Source organism: Colletotrichum paranaense (genome assembly GCF_030867605.1).
Source record: "Colletotrichum paranaense strain IMI 384185 chromosome Unknown Scaffold_2.1, whole genome shotgun sequence".
Classification (NCBI taxonomy): domain Eukaryota; kingdom Fungi; phylum Ascomycota; class Sordariomycetes; order Glomerellales; family Glomerellaceae; genus Colletotrichum; species Colletotrichum paranaense.
The window spans coordinates 4,730,614-4,754,538 of record NW_026848960.1 but is presented as its reverse complement, the minus strand read 5'-3'; the positions used below and the strand labels follow the sequence as shown (position 1 = coordinate 4,754,538).

The 23,925-nt window shown below is 52.7% G+C and overlaps 9 protein-coding genes across 9 annotated transcripts; 5 read left to right on the top strand and 4 right to left on the bottom strand.

Annotated features, from left to right (window-relative positions):
- Window positions 1–4,036: 4,036 nt before the first annotated feature.
- Window positions 4,037–4,432, top strand: CPAR01_03529 (uncharacterized protein; the record flags this gene model as incomplete). Its single annotated transcript, XM_060487816.1, has 1 exon — window positions 4,037–4,432. A coding segment is annotated over one exon (396 nt), but the record flags the coding sequence as incomplete, so codon positions are not given.
- An 828-nt stretch (window positions 4,433–5,260) lies between these two features.
- Window positions 5,261–9,081, top strand: CPAR01_03528 (HET-s/LopB domain-containing protein; the record flags this gene model as incomplete). The annotated part of the gene is made up of 2 exons (XM_060487815.1): window positions 5,261–7,103; window positions 7,154–9,081. 2 exons carry the CDS (start codon window positions 5,261–5,263, stop codon window positions 9,079–9,081), a joined length of 3,771 nt encoding a protein of 1,256 aa, XP_060355143.1.
- A 301-nt stretch (window positions 9,082–9,382) lies between these two features.
- On the bottom strand, window positions 9,383–10,346 carry CPAR01_03527 (uncharacterized protein; the record flags this gene model as incomplete). The annotated part of the gene is made up of 4 exons (XM_060487814.1): window positions 9,383–9,529; window positions 9,599–10,003; window positions 10,131–10,165; window positions 10,274–10,346. The coding sequence occupies 4 exons, from the start codon at window positions 10,344–10,346 to the stop codon at window positions 9,383–9,385; spliced, it is 660 nt and encodes a 219-aa protein (XP_060355142.1).
- Window positions 10,347–12,367: 2,021 nt separating this feature from the next.
- Window positions 12,368–12,770, top strand: CPAR01_03526 (uncharacterized protein; the record flags this gene model as incomplete). Its single annotated transcript, XM_060487813.1, has 2 exons — window positions 12,368–12,430; window positions 12,501–12,770. The coding sequence occupies 2 exons, from the start codon at window positions 12,368–12,370 to the stop codon at window positions 12,768–12,770; spliced, it is 333 nt and encodes a 110-aa protein (XP_060355141.1).
- A 232-nt stretch (window positions 12,771–13,002) lies between these two features.
- On the top strand, window positions 13,003–15,284 carry CPAR01_03525 (catalase; the record flags this gene model as incomplete). The annotated part of the gene is made up of 2 exons (XM_060487812.1): window positions 13,003–13,230; window positions 13,284–15,284. 2 exons carry the CDS (start codon window positions 13,003–13,005, stop codon window positions 15,282–15,284), a joined length of 2,229 nt encoding a protein of 742 aa, XP_060355140.1.
- A 302-nt stretch (window positions 15,285–15,586) lies between these two features.
- CPAR01_03524 (uncharacterized protein) lies at window positions 15,587–16,540 on the bottom strand (the record flags this gene model as incomplete). The annotated part of the gene is made up of 1 exon (XM_060487811.1): window positions 15,587–16,540. One exon carries the CDS (start codon window positions 16,538–16,540, stop codon window positions 15,587–15,589), a length of 954 nt encoding a protein of 317 aa, XP_060355139.1.
- Window positions 16,541–17,790: 1,250 nt separating this feature from the next.
- CPAR01_03523 (uncharacterized protein) lies at window positions 17,791–18,708 on the top strand (the record flags this gene model as incomplete). Its single annotated transcript, XM_060487810.1, has 1 exon — window positions 17,791–18,708. One exon carries the CDS (start codon window positions 17,791–17,793, stop codon window positions 18,706–18,708), a length of 918 nt encoding a protein of 305 aa, XP_060355138.1.
- Window positions 18,709–20,204: 1,496 nt separating this feature from the next.
- Window positions 20,205–20,450, bottom strand: CPAR01_03522 (uncharacterized protein; the record flags this gene model as incomplete). Its single annotated transcript, XM_060487809.1, has 1 exon — window positions 20,205–20,450. One exon carries the CDS (start codon window positions 20,448–20,450, stop codon window positions 20,205–20,207), a length of 246 nt encoding a protein of 81 aa, XP_060355137.1.
- A 1,645-nt stretch (window positions 20,451–22,095) lies between these two features.
- Window positions 22,096–22,506, bottom strand: CPAR01_03521 (uncharacterized protein; the record flags this gene model as incomplete). The annotated part of the gene is made up of 1 exon (XM_060487808.1): window positions 22,096–22,506. One exon carries the CDS (start codon window positions 22,504–22,506, stop codon window positions 22,096–22,098), a length of 411 nt encoding a protein of 136 aa, XP_060355136.1.
- Between the last annotated feature and the right edge of the window lie 1,419 nt (window positions 22,507–23,925).

Genomic DNA, 23,925 nt, shown 5'->3' with positions numbered 1-23,925 from the left:
ATGGATACTGTTTTGACAGCTCCCATCTGTCGACATGAGACAGGCTCGCTTTTAAAGGGTAGGTTTGTGTTATCACTCACTGGGAAAGGGGTTTGTCCAGACTTGGTTGACAACGCGATGATGATGTCAATTTCCACTGCCTCGGAGTAGTGTGTGTGAACGGGAACCCCTGGATGCGAAGTCTTCAGCAAGGCGAACGGCCAGCTGGCTTTCAAAGCTGATTCATTGCGTTAGTCATATTACGATATGCCTGCCCCCCTCAGTCCGCTCCCGAGTCCCCCTTTCTTGAAAGGATGCTGGTGTTGATCAAGATATCGTGGATGGAGGCTGTGGTTGGAGGCGAAGTCTGAATTTGTTCACGTCGAGATGCCTGGGATGTCCCGGGGAAGGGGGGTTTAGTTGCCATGTCAAGGTTGAGCTACAAGAAGATAAAGATATATCAGATGGATTGATAATCAGAAGGGTCTTTACATTTCTCTTACTCGATGATGAATTTGACGTCTTTACAAAATCACATCAATACATATACCGCCTGTCCCGCACGCCCACCTTGATACCCCGTCATGGCCAGGAGGTTTGCTTCACATGTCCCTGAGACCGCATGGTGCAAGATGAAATATCGAGGATAGGACTGGAATATTGTTCCGCTTCCACGGGCTGCTGCTTCGAGCTTCGTTCGTTTTGTCATGAACAGCTTCCTTGCATCCGTTTCACATTGGGCCTAGCAGAGAGCCTGCTTGAGTCCTTCGTAAATCGCCCCTATATCAAATACCAGGTGTATCTATATTTTGATAGTCATTTACACTCATTTCAGGGTGCTCGAGAACAGGGGAGCCATGTCTTTTGGACGTTGCTGGTTTCCCGCTTGCAAGAGGGGAAGAGCGAGAAGTTGGGAAACTCGCTCATACTGACGAACCAAAGCATCATGCATGAAATTGTCTTTCATCTTTTGCAACTTTGCTGCAATGGTACGATGAAATTGACATAGCTACCTTGAATCGGATTAAAGCTAAATAAAGCGACTGTGATGGGATGGGATAACCGAATACATCACCCTTTCCCTCAGGGGCATTTTATGCTCCTCACCAACGTCACCTTGGCCCGGCCAGCCCGCCCATCAGGAATCGGCGTAGGTATTATCCGTCGACATCTCAGCGTTGTCCAAGGTTACAGTATACAAAATCAAGATGTGTAATACTCATATTCCTGATTGTATAGGTTGGACCTGAATTATGGAGGACACGTAGAGTGCTATATACCTGATGAATAATTGATCATGTTCCTTTTACGCAGTACCTTGGGCCTGCTTCTTGAGAAGGTTTGCACGGCATCTAGCTTCTAACCATCACCGTCGTGCCTCCAGAGCGAATCGCGATCAATGGGCAATAATCAATGGCGTCTCCTCGCTGCCTGAATCTTTCAACATTTAGGTGTCACAGGGCCAGACATCGGTTTCCGGTCGCGGCCCAGACCGGCCTGTTTTGGGTTTGAGTTGGAGAATCCCCCGGACAGCTACCTTGGAGCGCATCAAGTAGTGACCTTTCCCGCCGCCGAAGCGGTACAGGATCCCACGAAGGGGTGGAACATATGCGTGATCTACAGCGGATTCATGGCCATGTAATGGCCATGTACAAGCCATGATGGAGTTCCGCGTTACTCAACACAAGGCAGCGAGATAAAGAGCGATGAGGTGACACAGGTTCCCCTACCTTGACACACACCGCTATGGCGAGACCCGCGATTTGAATGTCACAATAAGAATCAAATAGAGAACTGTTCATCTTGGATTATTCTCTTGGAGCTGGACAGGTCATGATGGATGATCTATTGGTCTGCAGAGTCATGTCTTTCACGTTCAGGATCGCCAAGCTTGACTTAAAGAGTCCGCAGTTGACATTTCCCCTTGGAGAAATTGAGCCTTTGAGGAGGATCGTGTAAATACAGTTGCTACAAGTCTTGATAAATGTTCTTCAATCAGAGTCAGAGGCATTTCATGTAGAAATGGCACTGGCCAGGTCCCCCATGCTGACCTTGCAGAAGCGAATGAATGGGGCAAGCGGGAAGCCTTTAGATTCGCCCGCTCGCAAAGGGTGTACGGAGTTTTCAGTCAGTTACTTGCGAGCTAGAGTCTCACATCCGCCGAGCAGGCAGCAGAATTATTTCCAACATGTCTTTTTCCCTTTGCCCCGCGTTTGTGGTGCTTGATAGTCGGACCGAGCGTATCGTGGGCCCGGAGTGTCTCTCTTTCCGTCACCTGGAGTTTGGGAATGAGACAGGGTGAGAAGACGTTGGAATCGTTCACGGAAAGTTCCTTAAATTATAAGGATCTACCGTCATCTTGGAAGACAACCGACGTGACGAGTTGGGCGAGCAGAAGATCGAGTCGTCGATGTGTTGATGGCTCCTGTCAGTCTCTGGCCTAACCCTGCTGGGGCCACCGCGAGGAATAAGCTAGTGACGGATCTTTCCAGAGTACGAGTGTTCGTAGTCAGTACGAAAGCCCCTCTTCAAGGAGTCTACGTAGTATGAGGACTCGAGGAGGGGGCCCCTTGACGAAAGTCTGTCATTCCAACCGGGGATGGATGGGCAATTAAAGCTGCCGGGTGCCGCGATGTGGATAGGAAAAGGCGATTACTGCAGTCTGCGGTAGTGGTGTCGGAGATAATGTGGGTGCCTCTCACTCGACGAGGTTTTTAGTGTTTAGGCAGCCAAATAAAAAAAGAGGAGGACGCCAACGACCATCCTGGGAGCGGAACCTAGGGACGGCAAGGCAGCGCCAAGTGCCGTGGTGAGATGGACTTCTGTGACGGGGCCGTTGTCTGCCCAGGTTGAAGAGTCTGTCTGTAAGGTATTACGTATATTTGGTACGGATACTCAAGTTCCCATCTGGAAGTTATTTTCCATTAATAGGAGGAAGGAATTGGCGAGCAAAGGAGGAACTTGAGCCCATGACGAGGGAAGGGGAGACGCCTCAATGTGCCTGGATGCCAAGAAAGTCAGTGACAGGTCCCCCGTCCAAACCTCCACGATCTGTTGGTACGTGTATTCCAGACCTAGTCGCCTGGTCCATTGAGCAGCCAAAGTAGGTAAGGTGAGTTTGGTGCCGAAGCCTGAAGTGCCTTGATCCATGAATGACGGACACGGACTCCGTTTAGACGCCCAGCAATAGTCTGCAGTACCCATACTCTGTATGGGGTTCTCGTACACTAGAGCGAAAGAGAGAACGAGAATTGTGTGAGAGCACAGCAAAACTGGGCAAGGTAGCCGTCGATGGCGGCAGGGTTAGCACAGGTAGCGGTCCGCTCTACGCTGCTCAGCTCTTCTGCACTGCTGGCGCTGCCGGGTGTTTCTTGGGATGCTAGCCAGGATGAGGGACACTAAGACGGTAAAACGAGCCTCAGCTTACTCATGCTTCAGTGTGGAGGATGCTGATGGCTGATGAGAGAGCAGCCAACGTCGGGCGTCAGTGGTGGGCTAAGTAGTCCGAGCCTTAGTTCGATGCGGTTCCCGAGGATGTGCGTGCTGATCAGACGTAGCGTATCCGTATCTTATGGACAAGTGGATTGCCATATAAGAGAAGCCCATTGGGAGGGGAAACGGGTGAGTCAATACGGAGAATCGTATATTCCTGGGACAAACTGGGCAAAGACGTGTGCTGGACTCTGCGTTTTCCTCCTTCGTTGTTCGAGAATGAACATGTGAGGACCTGATTCGAGATAATCGCCCAACGTGTCTTGGAGAGGAGAAGCAGTGGGCCCTGGAGTATCTGCTTCCTGAATGGTGCTCTCGTACATTCGAGTGCCAAGATCCAGAATTATTGACTCTCCATGTTGAATCAGTTTTGTCAATGCAATATGAGTGAGTGTTCAATAATGGGTGAGAGGTGAGAGGTGCGAGAGGAGGTTGATGGCAAAAGGAAGGTTGAGGTACAGAAGGTACGTACTGTTGCCCCCGGCAAGTTCAGCCCCGATTGCCCGGGAGGGGCCCACATCGCAGGCTCCAGGATTATTATGGCCAATAACGCTCTCGATATATATGGGGCTGGCCGAAACGAGCGAGACAAGCGAGGCAAGCGAGTCCCAAAGGCGCTCCTCCTCCTTCAGGCAGCAGCATTTCCAGCCAGCCAGCAATCGGCAGGAGTGACACCGCAAGCAGCCCGCGCGCACCTTCCGTCGCAGTGCAGCGCATCGCAATCGAATGTCGCACATTTTCCCACGACACAATTGGCGGGGCCCCAATTCCTCATCTCATCAACATCCACCCGACGGCATCGCCATCACCAACATCAAGCCACAATCTGAACCACCGTTCAGCCAGTCGACCCAGTCTCCGCCTCTCAGTACAGGTATTCCATTCGCTGTCCCTTCTAAGCAGGCAGTGGCAGGGCCCGTCCGTACGGCACGGAGTACGGATAGCGTGGACGGATACCTGATGGGATTATCGACAGGAAAGGGAAAAGACCGTCCGTACCTAAACTGTGGTCTGTAGGCACCGAAATAATTCAATCCTTCTTCCCGCCGTCTCGGGTCTCTGCTTGGCTTAGGTTGGATCTTTGGTCGCACCTGGTCCCCTACCATACCTTAGCACCCCTCGGCCTCCATCCACTCGCTGGCGCCCATATTCTACGTGCCTACGGAGTACATTCTTGGACTCCTTGATGACCACGACGGGGCCCACGAGTGTTGGATGCAATCTTCTTCCCTCTTTTTACTTTCTTGCCTCGCACTTGTTTGCTTGCTTGCTTGCTTCCCTTCACTTCATCAACAAGGCTGGCCATCTCACGAATAGTCAAACCAACAAGCCAAAAGAGTGTTGGAACCATCTATTATTATCACGACACTCACAAACTTACTTACGCAAGCATCTCTAGCCGCGTAATCGCTCACTTCAGCTTCTCTGCGCTCCTCGCTGCGGACTGCTGTATACGTACCCCCGTCCACGTCCAGCGACCACTCACAGTCGCAATTCACGCCAACTGAGCCCCGCCGCCCGCACAACCTGGCTCATCCGCTTCCGATATTCACAGCGCCGACCCCGAGTCCCGACTTCTTATCACCACCTCCGGTCCTTCCCTGGAGCCGCCTTGATCACACAGTCCCCGATTATGTTTACTGTGAAGAGTTCCTCATAAACGTATTATCTAATCCTCACGAGCTGCGCTCACCTGCTCTGGCTTCGACTCCCTCACATCTCACCCCCGCCTCGCTGGTGAGGGGCTTACCTCTTTGTCTTTAACCTGCACAGTGTTTCAATCGCCAACATGGAAGGCATTCGTTCCACTGGCGGCTACATGCAGCGGCGCCTGAGTCGTCTGTATAATGACACAAAGAAGTCTTCAGACTTTGTTCAGGAACCAGTCAAGGCCCCCGAGGACCCTGAAATCAAGTCACTGTTCAGAAAGCTCCGCATCCAAAAGGACCGCGTATCAACGTGGGGTATCGAGTGGACAGATCCTAACCAGTCAGATGAAATTGATAGCTCACTATCAAAAGCCGGCCTGAGTGAGGTTGTTCACAGCATTCTCTCGACTGTTCGGGAGACGCTATCAGAGTTGGATGCGCTATGGAAGAGCTACACCAACCCGCTAGGCACCGTCTCAGAAAAGTCGGCAGATCGCAAGACCGCCTTTGTGACTTGGGACAAGGCAGTGTTCGCGGATGCCATTGGAGACCTCACTCAGTCTGTCGACACACTTTACGACCTTTCTAGAACACGCTCCTCCGCGCAGATGTCGTCGCGTTCCAAGCTTGAAAAGTCCATGGCTTCCACTGAGGAGCTGCGGCCTTTTGAGTCCACCAGGATGCAGACGCCTCAAGAAATCGACCCGACAACATTAACAAACATTCGGTCCATGCAGGCGGAGCCCATGACCGAGTCGAGGGTTAACCTTCCTCCACGCGATATTGTCTTCATGAGCAAGCAGGCTTGGTCAGATCTATCGCAACATATTGGCCGCCAACCCTTTGCGCCGCTCTTGTTGGAATTTGCAACATTCGACTCTATGTACGCCATCACGGGTATCATGCCCCCCATGTCGCGCTTTGAGAAGCTGTCAGCCGGCTTGCAGCAGGACTCGCAGAGGGCCCCAGGTACTTGGATCGGCCTGCCGAGACTGCTGGGTTATTTCGAGGATTTGGAGCACGCCCGCCTTGGACTCGTCTATCACTTCCCGCCCAACTTCAACGCCGTCTCTTTTGAAAACTTTACGCAAAATCCTCTCTACAATGTTTGTACGCTCGCCGATTTGTTGTCGCGACCAGACTTTGAGCCGACCTTGGAGGCCAAGTATCGCTTGGCTTCCAACCTCGTCAACACCGTATTCGACTTGCATGCCCGGGGTATTACCCACGGCTGCATAATCGACAAGAATGTATCTTTCTGCAACATGTCCACGCCCGACTTGACCACGGGTCCCGGCGAGGTGGACATTCGCCGGCCTCTCATCTCATCCTTTGATCTGTTTCCAGATGCTCCATCAGATGATGAACCAGTCTCGCCATCGCTGCCCCTTTTCCGACACCCCCTGGACCCTCGCACCACCCCGGCATCGCCCATCAACGACAAGATGGACTCTCGTATCCTCGATCTGTACTCTCTCGCCATGGTTCTGTTGTCTATTGGTCTTTGGACGAAACTCGATAACCTCGTGCCCGATCCTAATCAGCCAATTCCTGAGTCAGTGTTGAACCAGCTAGGAATTCGTTGTTCTACCCTTTACAAGAGGGCTGTAGAGACCTGCTGGACGGCGGTTGATATGTCGCTTCAAGGGAATACCTCTGACGAGGAGCTTCTCTCGGCTGTGCAGGTCAGCGTGACGCGCTACCTCGACTCGTGCGCCATCCTAGACAACATTAGTTCTCTCGAAGACCGCCTCAACCTCGACCTTGGAAAGAAGACTTCCGTGTCCCCTATCGGCACGCCCACTCGTCAGAGCATCTCAGGGCCCTCAAAGGAGGTCAAGGTGGTGGCGACCCGACCGATCGTTGACACTCGTGGCTCCTCGGTTGATACCAAGACGCCCATTTCGGAACCCAGCTCCGCGCGCCGTTCATATCCCTCTGCTGCAGAGGAGAAGCGGCAGCTTGCCAGACAAGAGGGTCAAAGTAAGTACTACATCGCAGATTGCATCTTTCGGCCACTAACAACACCACAGCCGGCCCAGTAGAGCTCCCTGCGGAGTCAAGACCTGCCAAGGCACCGTCTCCCAAGACCCGTCTCTACCCGCAAATTCCCTTGCCTCCCGATGCTGTGGAGAAGTGGAACACACTTGTGATGCCTCAAGTCAACCAAGCACTGCGCCACTTTTACCGCAAAAACCGCGAGGAGTCGGTCGAAGTTTCGCTCGAGTCCATCGGCAGTTCGCCAACAAGAACACAACCGACGGTTTTGGTTGTGTGTACGTCTGTCAGCAAAGTCAAGGCCATTCTGACGCGCAAGTTGGGCGAGCTTTTCGAGGGCAAGTCTGGGTTCGGGTTGAAGGTTTGCAAGGGACAGGTTCTGAGGTCACGAAAGCAAGCCGGCGACCCCAAACGAAGCGCAGCACAAGAAGAAGACGATGATGACGGCGCAGTCAAGGCAGCCAACCCTGATTTTCAAGCGCGCCCAAGCAATGGCGCAAGTATTGGAGCTTGGGTGGGGGACCGCCACCTGCCGCCCGTTAGCTTGGGCGGCCTTGTCCTAGTCGACGACAAGCCGTATGGGATGACGGTCCACCACATGCTCGACGATCCTGAGGAGATCTACAAGCACACGAAAGCTCAGGATCGGACTATGCGTAGTATGGCTAGAGATGCTGAAGACGTTCGTTTCGACTGGTACGCAGAGTCGTCGGCAGAAAGCAGCGGTGGTGAAGACTATGCCTGCGAGTTTTCGGAATCAGAGGAGTCCGAAGCGTATTCGGAGACGGATGTTACTAGCGATGCGTCAGATGAGGAGGACAGTGGTGACGAGTCGGAAGGCGAATATGACCAGCCCGGCGATATTCCTGGTGTTGAGCCGGGCTGTGGCGACGGATACATCATCACGCAGCCCGCCATGGACGACGTCGACGAGGAGTTTTATGCTTCAGCCGAGACAGCAAACGAAGATCATTTGGACAGCTTTACCGTTGGCGAGGTTTACGCATCGAGCGGCATCAAAAGGAGGGAGCAGAACGGACTCATCCACGAAATCGACTGGGCCCTTTTCGAATTCGCCGAGGAGAGACTGCCCGAGGACAACTCGATACCCAGAATCCAGAGCAAGCAGCTGTCGCCTTCATACGGGAAATTCCCATCAAAGCAAGGCAAAGTTATGCACCCGATGACCGTTGCACCCACCACAGCGCTGCCTGGCCTGGAGGTGCAGTGCATGGCGCGTACCAGCGGCCTGCAAACGGGTCTCATTCTGCCCGCTCTAACGAGCGTCAAGATCTTTGGGCGGACGACACCCAGCCACACGTACCAGGTCAGCAGTGCCGCCACCGAGACACCTGCCGAATTGACTGGCGGCGGCAAAAAGCAACCCATGGGTATTCCCGGAGACAGCGGCGCTTGGGTTGTAGAGCGCGCCCACGGGCGGGTTTGCGGGCATGTCTTGGCGTGGAGTGGGCGGAAGCGCGTTGCGTATATTTGTCCGATGGATGTCTTGCTTCTGGATATTGCGGAGGCTCTTGAGGCACGCGAGGTCGGTTTACCCGGCGGCGAGCCAGTTGTGAGTCTGAAAGGACGTGACGAGGAGGATGAGGAAGAAGATGGGGGCACTTATAGAGACGACGAGCCTTCATCGTCGCCTTTTCTAGACCCCAAGGATGACGATGATTTGGATGTTGTTTCTGAAGAGGGTGACGATGACGAGCTGCCTGTTCTTGTCCGCTCACGCGCTCCTCCGCGAGGACGCGGTACGAAGAAGGAAGAAGGTCAACAACGTCAGGACCAAGACCAGAAGCAGGAGGAACCGGGCCATGAGCAGGAGAAGAAAAAGCAGGGCGGCACGTCGCAGGAGCGGGAAAAGTTTTCATCGGGCGAGAATCATGATTTATCACGCAGGATGGAGTCTATGGGCATTGGTAGGAGTCGCATGGGCGTCGGCATGTGTAGCTGACTGGCTGAGGGCCTCAGGGTGCGTCCCGCGCCCTGTATTCGGAATACCCCATTTGGATTTTTTTGAGTAATTTAGATTATGTAGCATTAATGAAGCATGAAGCGAAGTCATTACAACATTGGTATTTTTGTCTTTTCGTGTTTTGGCATTAATGTGAGCAGGCAGGACGATTAGTCTGGTCTTAGCAGTGGCATCTTATTGAGAATGGGAGAGGCAGACAATGAGGCTGAATAGCATCAACAATGGAAGAAAAGCTTCCCGCTGTAAGAGGAAAATGCAAGACGGACAGATAGAGAGAAGACTACATGAAGTCGTCTTCCCAGTTCTCGTCGCGGTTCTGGTTGCTCGTGGCCTCCATGTTCTCTTCCGTAAAGATGTCATCATATGCGTGATCCTTTTGCCACTTCTTCTCCTTGCGCTCCTGCATAACGCGGGCCTCTTCTCGTTTCTAAAATCCGTTAGCATCCATCCCTCGAGACTTATATCTTTGTGTAAGAGAGTAAGATGGAGGACTCACTCTTTCAAGAGTAGAAGCCTGGTCCCTCTTCCTCAACTCCTTCAACCGATCATCCCTCTCCTGCTGCAAATCAGGCTTCTTCTCGACCTTGGTCTTGTTGAGCCTGTTCACGATGGGGTTCTCGCGCTGCGCGACGAGCACCTTTTTCACTTTACGCGGGTCCTTGAAGGAGACTTGGCCGACGGCCATGCTACCGTCCTTTTTTAGGTTGGACCAGGGGGTGTAGATGATTGTGATGTTATCCTTTTTGTTGCCCTCGATGGAGTTTGCTTTTGTGAGCTGGGCGAGGTCGGTGAGGAGGGGTTCGGGGATGGCGTCCCATGTCATCGGGGTGGTTGTGGATGGGTCCTTTGGGTCTGGGAGGCGGAGGTAGATGTGGGCTGAGGAGAGTTTGTCTACGTGGAACTTTTCGGTGTGTTAGTGAGGGATGTTGAGTGAGGTGAGTGATAAGAGTTGTGAGATGAGATTTTGCGTACCCTGTGAGAGGTTAGTGAGTGATGAGTTTGGGGGTGGGTGAGTGGACTTACCAGACGTCTTCCTCCCAGCCGTACTTGATCAACTCCTCATCTATTTCCCTCCGTCAGTACTCCTCCATTTCTTTCATTTCCATTTCTCAAAAAGGTGCAGGCTGAAGCGACCCCCGTCTCATCTTCACACAACCGGGAGCAAACGCACTCTCAAACTTGTCCTTGCCGACGTAAATGAAAGCGGCCGGGTCGACCGCCTTGGAGGTGAAGTAGTAGACCATTGCGCCGAAACTCCCTTCCAGTCGGTTGACTCCCGTGATGTCTTCAGTCGATGGTATTAAGGAAGTGAGGTTTGGGCGGTGACTAACCCTCTCGACCTCGTTTGCGCGATGAGATAGTTGGCGGGGTCGTGATTTGCGACGCTGGAAAGGAGAGAATTTCGAGGTGGGGGTGGGTCCGGTTTGAGGTACTTACTTTCTAGCAGACAAGCACATTTTTATGCGCGGTCCATTGGCCAGAAGGCGCGACGTTTGTTAGTGTCGCGGTCAGTGGAGGAAACAACGACCATGTGAACTCAACTCGGGCAGTCAGTCAAAGGGACAAAGTGAGGTTCCGCCAGAGCTGCTACTGCTGCTGCTGCTGCTGCCTGTCCGTCAATTCCCCTAAAACTACTTTGAAATACAGTTGTTTCCTATTTCAACAACCAAAACAATTCCGTCTTCAGAGTTCCTGCTGCTATTTGTTCCCAACGTTGCGTCTATTCAGGTCCTTTCGCCCACCGTTGGAGTGTGTTGCAGCGATCTGCGCTCAGGCACCCGCGCCGTCAGCAGATCCTTTGTCGCGCCACGCCGTGCCACCAAGGCAAGCAAGTTCAAACTCTAGCCAAAGTTTCTTTCCGTGGCACCTCTCAGCCTTGCTTTATCGTTTTGCAGTGATTATCTGCTATTTTCTCATCCACCGTCAACTTCGAAGTTGCCTTTCCACACCATAACAACGATCACATCCACGTCCCCGACCTCGCTACATATTACTTACCAGCAGATCCGAATAGCAAGCCTTGTTGGCTAAGTGGTATAGCGTCTCACTAGTACCTAGTGACATGAGAAGATCGGCGGTTCGATTCCGCCACGAGGCAATGCTAGAGTAGCACCACAGGTGTGTAATCTTTTGCATTTTGTTTATGGCCCATGAAGATCTGAGTTTGGTGGACGTGATGCTTGTCTGTCAATTGAATTTGTTTTGTTCTATTAGGAAAGACGGAAGGATACCAAGTTGCCTGCCAGATCAACTCATATTAGCCACGCGCGACGGTTTATTCGCCCGCCTTTGCCAATGCATTCATCTCTTCGGTCTTGTTCACCATTGCCTCTTCATTCATGCGATCCAGTCCGGGCAGCGTTGCTTCCCCATCTCGTTTACCACAGCGCTCCCGTGTGGAGCTCACATTGTGGTCTCGTAAATGCTAACGCATACAGTTTGAGCGTTCGGAATAGAGGCGGACGGTTTGCTTTTGATACCGAGGACTGGCTGTTTTACTAGAGAAGAGTTACCCTGATACAAGGTTTCTAGAAAGGCAGCATGTGTATTGATGAGATTGGCGGGTGCAGCTTGATTTTCGGGACGCTAGGATGTCCCCGTATCAGTGGGCCCGCTATGCATCCGGTTGCCTGCTGTTCATCCGTGGTCTCAGTCCAGATCCGATTATTTCGGAATCATGGACGGGCCACATTTGTAAGAACGAGAGTTAGAAATGGCAAATCTAAGTGTGGTAAGGCTGAGTTGAACAGGAATAATAGTTTCACCGTGAAATAATGTGCAGCAGTCTTACCACGAAGTTATTCGGCGGGAAACCATTGACCAGTCAGAATCTCTTTCTATCTACACGGCGAGAAAGGTGCCTAGTCATGCCAGAGAAGCGCGAAAATGGGTGACGGCGATGAGTGTGTGACGTTTGAACTTGCTCTACGAAAAGCAGAGTCTTTCGCTTCGCCCGTACTGCATACACGCACCAGAAAGTCCGTCATGCTAGTGGGTGACTTGAGCCTATTGTGAAGAGGACGATGCCGATAAAGTAAGTCTCTCAGTCAATTCACCGGGCTGCTCTGTGTATGCCACATCACTCCTCCCCTAGCTGGAAGCTTCAAACCAGCAATTGATGTTTGTGGAAACCAAGAACTCTCATCAAAAATCATGACTGGGCGATGATCTCACTTGTACCACAAAACGGTCGAATGAAGAGCATCTTTTTACCAATATCACAGATGAGCCCATCCGCATCACCCAATCATCTCGAAGGAACCTGATGCAGCAGTGGCTCGGTGAGAGAGAAGCTTGGGCCATCGAGGGGCATTGGAGGGGCACGGCGGTACGTATCTTGGACAGGTTGACGTGGTTCCGCTTATTAGCCGACTACGCGTCATGTCATTGGCCGGGGGGCTGGAGCTTCTGCTCCTTTCTCCACCCTCCGGACCACAGCTCCGGAGTACACGGCAGGCAAGCGGGCAGGTAGCCAGGGGCTCGCGGCTTCTTTGGGACACGGCAATGTCGACTCTGACATCAACATGGCGAAATATCTACACTTTCTCCTAACTCTTCGCGGAACACCTGGCAGACGATCTACTGTAGTGCTGGTAGGCCAGCCTGACTCTGGAGAATGTCCCGCCAATGGGACAAGCAGTTGGACGCCTGAATGGTACGCAATTTGAAGGGGCAGTAGTCGTTCGCGACTGACTGGTAGCACAAGATTGACGTCAGACAGGCCCGAGTAGATGGGACTCCATCAGGAAACAGACCTGGACGAACGGGAATCTCCATTGGTGAGGCTTGCTTTATATAGGGCGGGCTTCGTTCTGGGGTTTGCTCGCCCTCCTAAATTCTGATCTCTTTCCCGCCTCTCTCTCAAGGATACACATGCCGTCTTTCTTCTCTCCTTGAACCATGTCCAGCATCGTACCCGATACCCTCAAGAAAGCTGGCAACGTAATCATGGGCCAAGGAAACAAGAAGAACGCTCAGCTCGCTGAGAACATGGTCGAGGTCAACCCCAAGGCTCCCATGACCACCGACTTTGGCACAAAGATTGAGAACACGGATGACTGGCTGAGGGTCTCCAATAATGACAAGACCGGACCCATGCTCTTGGAGGATGCTATTGCGAGAGAAAAGGTTCGTCTTGACCTCCTGCTTGTAACCGCAATCTGTCATTAACACCCGCACAGATCCACCGCTTCGACCACGAGAGGATTCCCGAGCGAGTAGTCCACGCCAGAGGAGCTGGTGCTTTTGGAACCTTTAGACTATTTGAAAGCGCCGCAGACGTGTCAAATGCCGGCGTCTTGACCGATACATCCCGCGAGACCCCCGTCTTCCTCCGCTTCTCCACTGTCCTCGGTAGCAGAGGCAGTGCCGACACTGTCCGCGATGTCCGCGGCTTTGCTGTGAAGTTCTACACCGAGGAGGGTAACTGGGACATGGTTGGAAACAACATTCCCGTCTTCTTCATCCAGGACGCTATGAAGTTCCCCGACGTCATCCACGCCGGCAAGCCCGAGCCTCAACTCGAGTTCCCCCAGGCTCAGTCTGCCCACGACAACTTCTGGGATTTCCAGTACCTTCACACCGAGGCCACACACATGTTTTGCTGGGCTATGTCTGACCGCACCATTCCTCGCTCATATAGAATGATGCAAGGCTTTGGTGTCAACACCTACACGCTCACCAACGACAATGGCGAACGGCACTTTGTCAAGTTCCACTTCACCCCCGAGCTTGGGGTCCACTCACTCGTATGGGATGAGGCACTAAAGCTGGCCGGTCAAGATCCCGATTTCCACCGCAAGGATCTCGCCGAGGCCATCGAGAATGGCGCTTTCCCTAAGTGGAAGTTCGGTATCCAGGTTCTACCCGAGTCCAAAGAGCACGACTTTGACTTTGACATTCTCGACGCCACGAAGGTCTGGCCCGAGGAGCAGATCCCCATTCGCTACATCGGCGAGCTGGAACTGAACAGGAATCCCGACGAGTACTTTACCCAGACCGAGCAGGTCGCGTTCTGCACCAGCCATGTCGTCCCCGGCATCGGATTCTCAGACGACCCTCTCCTTCAGGGCCGCAACTTTTCTTACTTTGATACCCAAATCACCCGCCTCGGCATCAACTGGCAGGAACTGCCCATCAACAAGCCGGTATGTCCAGTCATGAACTTCAACCGTGACGGCGCACACCGTCAAACCATTACAAAGGGCAACGTCAACTATTGGCCTAACCGTCATGAGGCCGTTCCTCCGGCAAACCACTCCAAGGTTTCCGGCGCCTACGTTGACTTTGCCCAAAAGGTGGAGGGCATGAAGCAGCGCAGCAAGAGCGCCAAGTTCAAGGACCACTTTAGCCAAGCCCAGCTCTTCTTCAACAGTCTGTCGCCAATCGAAAAGACGCACGCCGTCAACGCATTCGCGTTTGAGCTAGACCACTGCGAGGACCCCATTGTGTACGAACGCATGGCCCAGCGTCTTGCTGACATCGACCTGGGTTTGGCTCAGGCTGTTGCCGAGATGGTCGGCGCGACATCGCCTGAGAAGGCGAGCACACCCAACCACGGCAAGAAGGCCAAGGGTCTCAGCCAGCTGGAATTTGAGCCCGAGACACCCACCATCAAGTCGCGCCGCATCGCAATAATCATCGCCGACGGCTTCGATCCTGTCGCGTTTGGTGCCATCAAGGGTGCTGCCGCGGCAGCTCAGGCTACGCCGATGATCATTGGCACCCGTCGCTCCGAGATCTTCCCTGCCGGCACATCCAAGACGGCTGGAAACGGTGTCGTTCCTCATCACCACCTTGAAGGCTTCCGATCGACCATGGTCGATGCCATCTTCGTGCCCGGTGGTGCAGATTCAATCAAGACTCTTTCCAAGAACGGCAGGGCTGTCCACTGGATTCGCGAGGCCTTTGGTCACTTAAAGGCCATCGCTGCCACAGGCGAGGCCGTTGACTTCATCCAGACTGCCATCTCGCTTCCCGAGGTTTTCTTGTCTAGTGACAGTAATGTTGCGGAAAGCTACGGCGTTGTCACGATGAAGTCGGTCCAACCTGAGAGCCTGAGGGAGACTGTCGAAATCGTCAAGAATAGCAAGGGGTTCTTGGAGCAATTCTTTTACACCATTGCTCAACACCGCGTGTGGGCGCGTGAGCTCGATGGACTCAGTACTCAGCTGGCGTACTGATCCGATAACTGACGATGCGAACGGGAAATGGCGCTATATAATATGATTGTCATATAATGAACAACTGATGATGACTTTTATCTTGCAAGCCCCTGTAGTTTCGTGATCTGACTTGAGTCTACGAGCCGGAGTAGTCGAGAAGGCTATATTGCTTTGATGAAAGATGTGTTATTATGGAGGCCAACGCCATCATCATATACATCAAACAAGCCTCAGTATAACCTCACCAATGTTCTTAGGTAACAGGCTGTATTAACGTATATTCCTTTCTACTCAATACTTCTACCACAACGCCAGCCAGCTTAGGTGCTAGCAGCAGCCGTTGTCGTCGCCGGAGCCGTAGTCGTAGCAGCAGCCGTCGTCGCCGCGACCGTTGTTCCACTCGCCGACGAGCTCCCGCTTCCCGACGCGCCACCTTTAACCACAGTCGCCCTCACAACCTGACCAAGCGTATTGAAGACGATATTCACCAACGAACTAAGCGGCTCGTACGAGTATGTCTTTTGCGTCAGCCCGTTACCGAGATCCTGCTGGGAGCCCGTAAAGGTCATGTTCTGCTGGTAGTTGCCGATGATGGAGCTCAGGGCGGAGGCACCCGCGTTGGTGACCTCTTGCACAATATTTCCCAGGTTGTCAATCAAGAAGTTAATCTTGGAGTCGCCGTTGACGATGGAACCCAGAAGGCCGTCCACAGCACCAATGACGTCGTCGACGACATCGCCGACGGTGTCGAGGAGGTTGATGAGTAGAGGGTTCAGATCCAGCGAGGCGAGCGTGCGGTTGACAATGTCGACGAGGTTGCCGAGGCGGATGACGAGCTCGAGCTCGGCTTCGACGTCGACGATGGTGATGTTGACCTTCTCGATGCCGACTTGTACGCCCGCGTTGATGGTGACGAGCTTGGCGACCTCGGCGGCGAGGTTCACTTCGGCGGAGAGGTTGTCGACGTCAAGCTCGATGCGGCCGACGGATAGCTCGGGGACTTTGAGGTAGACGTCTGCTGGCGGGGTTGTGGTGCTGCTTCCTGCGGCGGTGGTCGTGCCGCTGCCGCTGCCGCCGCCGCCGCCGGCGTTGCCTCCGGAGTTTGCGGCGGTGGACGTTGGGGTCGTTGGTGTTCCTGAAGCCTCTGGCGTTCCGGAGGGTTGTTCTGCTGCGACGGAGGTGGTTGCTTCTGTGGTGTCTGTCGCGGTGGGAGTTTGAGCTGCGACGAGGGCGACGAAGAGCGCCAGCAGGAGGGAGATGATGGAGGTCCTCATTTTGGATGATTAAAAAGGTGATGGGCTTTTGCAAAGGAATGTGTTGGGTTGGATTGGTTTGTGTCAAAGGAGTGGACGAGGAGCACCAGGTGAGCGAGACTGGGAACGCTGGTGAGCTGTGGGAGGGGACGAGGCCGCGATGGGAGGGCTTGCTAGGGGGATATATGGCGGCATCGTGGGAGGAGGAGATGGAGGTTGACAAGTTACGTCGTTTTGTCCCAGCATCAGACCTCCCCCTCCCCTTCCATCCCTGCTCAACGCGGAGTCTACATGACTACATGTAGGTACGTAGGTAGAGTGTCATGGGTTGAGGCCCATCATCCATGTCACTAACACACACATGGGATGGAGCATCCGCCCTGGTGTAATGGGGCCGTTGGTCTCCATATCTAGGGCGGATATGGGCAGCGGTCCCGAAGAGGCGGTGCCCACACCTCCTTTTGTCCCATGGAGTTCCATTGCCCGGCAGTCGAACATCTCGATGCTTATAGGGGGGGGAAAGAGAAGTGCTGATTTGTGAGACAAGGTGACAAGCTGCAAGCCACCGGGCCGAAGGGCTGCATGTGGACGGGCATGTTCAGAAAAACCTTGGAATATTCCATGTCTGTGTGGCCCCCCGGGTTCAGATGGACCATGGATCGATGGGAACATTTGGGAGATTGCCTTCTTGTCCCATTTAGCCATTTGGTGATTTGACCTCTCGGCTCATACCCCATTCTATCATGCCTTGAGCCCACCAGCGTTGGCGATGTTGCATCGTGCGCGAAATAAAAGTGACAGCACTGCGTCACTTGACGGGGGGAGATGGCAGACCAGTCGGGAGATTCGCTGGGCAACTGGGGCGCCGCGTGCAGAGAAGACTTTTGAAAACATGACCTGGCCCTGTTGAATGTGGATAGGAGAAAGAAACTCACCTTGCCAGCTGTCTCCTAGGATCTGGTGTTGAAAGGGGAGGGGTTGTTGAGTTAATGTCTGCTCTTGATGCAGTGACAATCCCGAAGCCTGGCTCGTCATCGGATCTGGCACTCGCTGGATCCCCTCCCCCCTCCTCCACTTCCCTTCTCCTCATTAGATACTAGACAATACTTGTATCGTTTGCTTCCCCGGCATCGTTGGATTTGCAGCCCTTTGCTCTCGTCCGCGGCCCCTTCACTCCCTTCGTCTTTCCATCTCCAAATCGGCCTGCAGCGCCACTACAGTCACTCCTTTGCAAACCAAGACAAGAAAGCCTCTTACACTCTCTTTTGACCATGATCTTCTTCATCACCAGGGCTCTCACCCTCCTCACCCTCTCGACCCTGACCCTCGCTCAAGATGAGCCAAAGGGTGACGGCTATGTGGGCTACGAGCTCAACCGCCGCGGTGACAACGAATCAGCCGTCTACGAGACAGCCAACACAAAGACCGGTATCGACACGCTCAACCCGATCCCGGACGTGTACCTCAATGCGTCCGTATCAGTGGGCGAGATCAGCATTGAGGTGCAAAACATCACCGCCAAAGTGAACCTCGACGCCAAGGTCCTAAACCTGCTGCACTTCCAGGCCGGCGTGGACGCCAGCATCGACCGCGTCAAGCTGGGCATCTACAACGTCTCGGCCAAGGTCGAGCTCGAGGCGCGGCTGGAGAACGTGGTCAAGATGGTGGACGATGTGCTCACCAGCATCGACCTGAACCCCATCATCGCAACACTGGGCGACACCGTCAGCGACATCGTCAACAAGACCGTCGACGTCGTCACGGATCCCGTCGAGAGCAGCGCCGCCGCGTCCGCAGTAGCGAAGCGCGACCTCACGTTCCGGCTGGAGCACAATATCCTCTACTCGGTCAACGACTTCTCGGGCCGCACGCACACGAACCGTGTGCTGGCGCAGAACGGGAGCCTGTTTGACGTCTACCTCGACAACAGCGGCAACGAGAGCGGGCGCAAGGTGGTTGGGTTCTACAGCCGCGACATGACGTTTAGCGGGCACAACAAGACCATTTCGATTGACGGGCAGGTCAAGGAGTTTGAGCTGCAGTACGTGTATGCGCCGTATCCCGGCCTCGAGGCGTTTAGCAACATCTACCTGGATACCACGGGCAAGGTCGTGAGGACCAAGATTGTGGCTGAGGCGGAGGGAGGGGGCACCGCGACGATTAGCAACGATGATGAGAGTAGTCTTTAGAGTGCCCCAAATGTAGCGACGCGGGATTTGCGAGGCATTGGGCATAATGGAAATGAGAGTTAGGGACATGCGAGTTACCGATTGCTGTCAATCGAGATTTCGATATTTCCATATGACTGCCTATGACATGATGGTGAACCAATGCGATTGTGGACGTTGATTTGCCGTCTGAGATGGTGAGGCGTGCCAGTCTGGAAGCAGTCAGACCTCCGACGCCTGGATCGTTCGATTGGGACCGCTCCGGGGAGCCGCTTCTGGGACGGGGGCTCGTGGGACAGGGTGGGATATAAGAGGCGTGATATCGGCCGGGGTGACATTTTGGGAGCTGAAGAGGACAAGAGTTGAAGACGTTAGTATTCTCTCCGACTCTCGAGTCTCTCTCTTGACGCCATGTAGAATGGAACGCGGTCAAAGCTGCGAGCGCTACAAATCAGACGGTAAACCAGGCGGTACCGAAGGTGTATTGTGTAGTCGCCGGCGATAAAGGAGAATGACGTTGTGACGTCGTTACGTTTGGATGATATGAACATTGTGCTATTAAATCCAGTAATAGCAGAAACAGCCGCTTTCCGTTATGCCCGAGCAACCATCGAGGAACAAATCCTCCGCAGACTGTAACGCTCAGAGTTTTCGGGCTGGGCCTTGTTCGAAAGGGCCGGACGGGAGATCTCGGCCCCCATTTGCCATTCTCTTTTTTTGATGAACCTGGCGGAGAGACGCACGGCGCGCAATGAGACCATGGCTCACCTCTTTTGTGAAGTTGCTTATGAAAGTTATGAAATTGAATGCGACTCTGTTGGCCACTTTGGTTGCGACTCTTCTCCGCCGTGTTTGCCGGCAAGGCAAAATGTGGAAAGTGTCACTGTCAGAAACGGACTGCAGAGACCGGTACCGCAGCGTCGCACCCGTTGATGGCCTGGACGATTCAATGTGCCGTCGACTGCAACCGCAACGCATTGGTAGAAGCAATATCAAAGCCTCTTTGGATCGACTCATCAAACTCACTAGTACTAGTGGTGTGGCTAGTGCCTTGGTCGCCAACGGCTTTTATGGAAAGCTCGCTAACAAAGTCGCTTCGAGCTGCCGCTTAACTTTGAGCTGTTCTAACTTCCAACGGTTGACGCTAGCATCAATGTGTGTGTCATTGCTCATCTTTTCTTCTCCTGGAAGATGGTGTGTGTGGCTGGGCCAACAGTGCCCCTCGTGCCCCTGAACAGCATGTCGATTTACCTTTAGCCGTACATCAGAGAGCCCACACGCTCAGTTTACCTAAAATCTCTTTAGCATTCGAGCCACTGCAGGAACCAACTGTCAACGTGCCAACTTTGCCAACAAACTCTTCCTCGCCGTGCTTCTTTGCTTGATCAACGGAGACAGCAGCGGATGAAGGTGAACGGTCCAGCTCTCTTGACTTAATCCGTCAGACCCCCGATGAACGAAGTAACTGCGGATATGGCACCTTACTCATAGACAAACTGGCCCACTGATCAAGCAGATTATAGCTCAGTATCCGCAGACTCCAGGGTGACCCATCCGTCGTCCCCATAGCGGCCTTTCCCCGAACTTTGATCGCGTGGTTCGTGGTCCCGTCTGCCCACGGCGATTGGGCCAAACCCAGATTTACGACGGGAGTCTAGGCCCTCTCTAGGCTCTATCCGCCTAGCGGAACGGCCTTTTCTTGACCTTGTCACGCTTGCCCATTGTTGGCAGATGCAGAAATCAAGGCACAGGAAATTTGGCATGTTTCATCCCTACCATTTTGAGGGGGTGAAAGATGGATCTGGATGAATGCCGTTTTCGTCCGCGTGCGTCTGACCCGGCCGTCGGCAATGCGGCATCCAGGGCGCATCTCATCCTCTTCTCAAGTTGGGTGCGTGTGATGCGTCCTTTGTTATGCGATGCAACCCCGCGACGTGACGAGATGGCAAGAGGGAGAAGAAACTTTGGTACCGGGCAGTTATTATGCTTGATTATCATTAGTTAAAGCTAACTGCCCCTATCCACGTTGCCTTGAGATGATCTGATGTTGGCAAGAGACGCGATCCTCTGACGCTATGTCACGGCATATCAGCCAACACATTCCAATAAATCCATCCTGGGTTGGACTGCAACATTGCAACGTCCAATGTTTGTTCGCTGCACTGCCCGTTCCTATCATCTCATTTCGAGAGAAGGCTAAAGTGCGGACAACCATACGGATGAAGCCCGGCGATTGAGTTCCCGCTTGGCAACTCTCATCTTTCCCCAATCTGTCGTCATTCAGATGGCATGCTTGCGAATCGCGGTGCCGGGGTGGCACACGTTGTTGTGAATGTAACCTCACATGGCCGATAACGCAGACCTGAGCTGAGGTGCACCATCCGTGCTGGTGATGGAGATGATTTTTCTGCCCAACGCCCATGAGTAGTCGTGTGTGCGTTCAATGGAGAGGTAGACCGCCGGTATATTTAGCAAGATTTGAACTAGGTCCTTGATGTGATATTTCCCTCACTTTTGAGTTTGCGATGCCACTATTTGATCCTCCCTGAAGTGGGATTACATGCAAGCTGCAACATTCAGCTATAGCTATGAGAAAGCACCAGAATCACACTGAAGTTAATGTCTCACCATCTCTGGTTTACAAACTAGAAGGCACAGCATTCACTGCATTCACATCAACTTGTTCCGGTGTTGATATCTGTGTTTAGCTTGTCTTGGCAACGACTGGAGACGTTCACCGCGTTATTTGGTGACTTCAGGCATGTTCTCACGCGCACTTACAGTAAATGATGTAGTTAAATCTTGTATCAGTCTCCATTCAGTCGACTGCTACTCTCAAAGAGTTAGGGACAACGTCGCAACTGCTCTGGGTGTCTGAAAGACGACGGACACTGAGTCGACTGTGTCGTACCTTATTCTTGAGAGCTGCAATGCATGTCCATCGAAGCCAACGTTGATGCGGGAAACTTATGTATCATTTCGATAGACGAATCACCATCTAAGCGTTCGACTCATCTCACTAAGTTTACAGTGAGACTGGGCCATATCTCATACGACGCAAGAAGCATTTTCACCGTGCAGACGTCCAACGAGATATCTCAGTGTACTATCAGTGTGCTAGAAGTCTTGTGACTCGTATGAGCTGTCTTCAACCTACCAAATCCTGAGTACTCAACAAATGCATCCATGGCAGAGGTGACCACATATCACTTGAAGCATTTACTGCCATCTACTCGAAACATCTCTCCAAATCACACTTGAGCAGCCGCGGATCCCTGTTTGCTCTCGACCCCAATATCCCTTCCAAGACGAGTGCCGGCATACTCCACTCTTCGAAGGCGTCGTTGCATTATTTCCTTCGTGGTTGACTCCGTCTACATTGACTTCGGCAGTGACAGAAGAAGAAGCCTACTCCGTAATAGGACTCAATGGGAAGTCCGTACCCTGTGTGTCGGACGGTTCTGAAGCAAGTTGGGTCTGAGTTGGACCGACCGAGCTCGACTCTGAACCGCTTCTGGACCAGGGTATGACTTGTTGGTTGTCGTCCCTGGGAGGATGAGTGAAACGCCACCACCACAGAGCCACACAGGAACTGAAAAAGGTCGCAATAGCAGCCGATAGAAACCCGAGTATGATCAGGGGACTCGAGGGGCTTTTCTTATACTCGAACACAAGTAGTACGATGGGGCCGACAATGGCGGCAAACGAGAACAAGACTAGTGTCAATTGTGTAATCTGGCGCAAGTTGACCGAGTTTGCAACATAGTAACGAAACTTGCTCTTGTACTTCCCGATGAAGTGTCGGAAACGTGTAGTCATATTGACGGAGAATTGAGCCCGTCTTTAAGAGTATGTTGGTATAGAAAAGTTACCCGTAAGGCTCGCTGTGAGATGCTGGGCTGAGGCTTACTTGGGTGAGAACTCTAGATATAGACCTGGAGTGTTCCAGCAAATGTTTCTCTAACTCCCATCCGCGTAGAGTCTCCTATTCGTCACAACAATCTTGCTTTGTTAGTTGCTCCTGACTTGTTATGGCGCTTTTGTCGATATCGTTCCTAGACAAGTCTAGTGCTACCGCTTCTTCGAAAGTTTATACATCTAGTTTCTAAAGAGGGGTGGTCTTTCTATCACCACAGTCTAATTATCATCGTCGACGTTTGATGGTATGTGTCGAGCCCCGATCTGACCATTCCCTCTTGCTCTTTCATTGTTCTAACTGCAAGATTGTCGGAAGCCCTGCCGACGTGCGTCTTGAGGCGGATACATGTGGTCTCAATCACTGGACCATCCATGGCTTTCGCGAAATGCAAACAATGGACATCATGGTTTCAGTCTAAGATCTCTGGACTAAGTAGATATTTCATCTGTGAATCCCGTCGCATTGTCCTCGTTCTGCACCCCAGGGCAGTGTGGAAATCGCCCGCAAGCTGCACCTTCAAGTAAACAAACAAACTCACTTTATGAAGTCTTCCCTTGACTTGAATGGACCGACTCAGTGCTCAACAAAACCGTCAAGGCCAAAAACAACGTGCGGGTGGACGTAGCAAATCTGCAGATGCCCAAAAAAGACAAAAGAATAAGAACCCGAAGAATGACTTGGCCAATCGCGGTGAGGATTTGAGCCTCACGCGGGGGTCGAACCCGCAACCTTGAGATTAAGAGTCTCACGCTCTACCGATTGAGCTAGCAAGGCGGGTCTTGTTTGATGACTGTTGTGCCAAACTGACAGCTTATATTGGCTTCGGACCCGCCTGTGCTCCCCAAACACCGAGGACCCAGCGATATCTTTGAAGAAGCGAAAGGCGAAAGGGTTGGCACTGTGATGCGGAGTAGTGGAGGGCAAAAGTGCTGAAAATGATTTGAGTGCAACTAGATGAACCTTGTCATACGACGAACGATTTACCCCAATTGGAGAAATGGACTTTTTCGGTGAAGGCTGGCACAGGCCATTACAAAATGCTGTTAATTACAGCTGAGCTCCAACGCGCGATGCAACGTGAATATTGTGAACCCGTTTGATATCGATGGAATCATCTACTAGGGCATGTCTTAGTTCGACAAGCGGAGGATGTACAACTGAGGTTCGGCAAATGACCACTCTACTCCAATTAACAAGAATTAGCTAAGTCTCTACTACTCGGAATGCAAGATGCATCACAAGATACATCCAACATGAAGGTCATCGTGATGCCTTCCTTCAATCATCATGCTACACCTCAAACGCCCCGCTTAGAATAG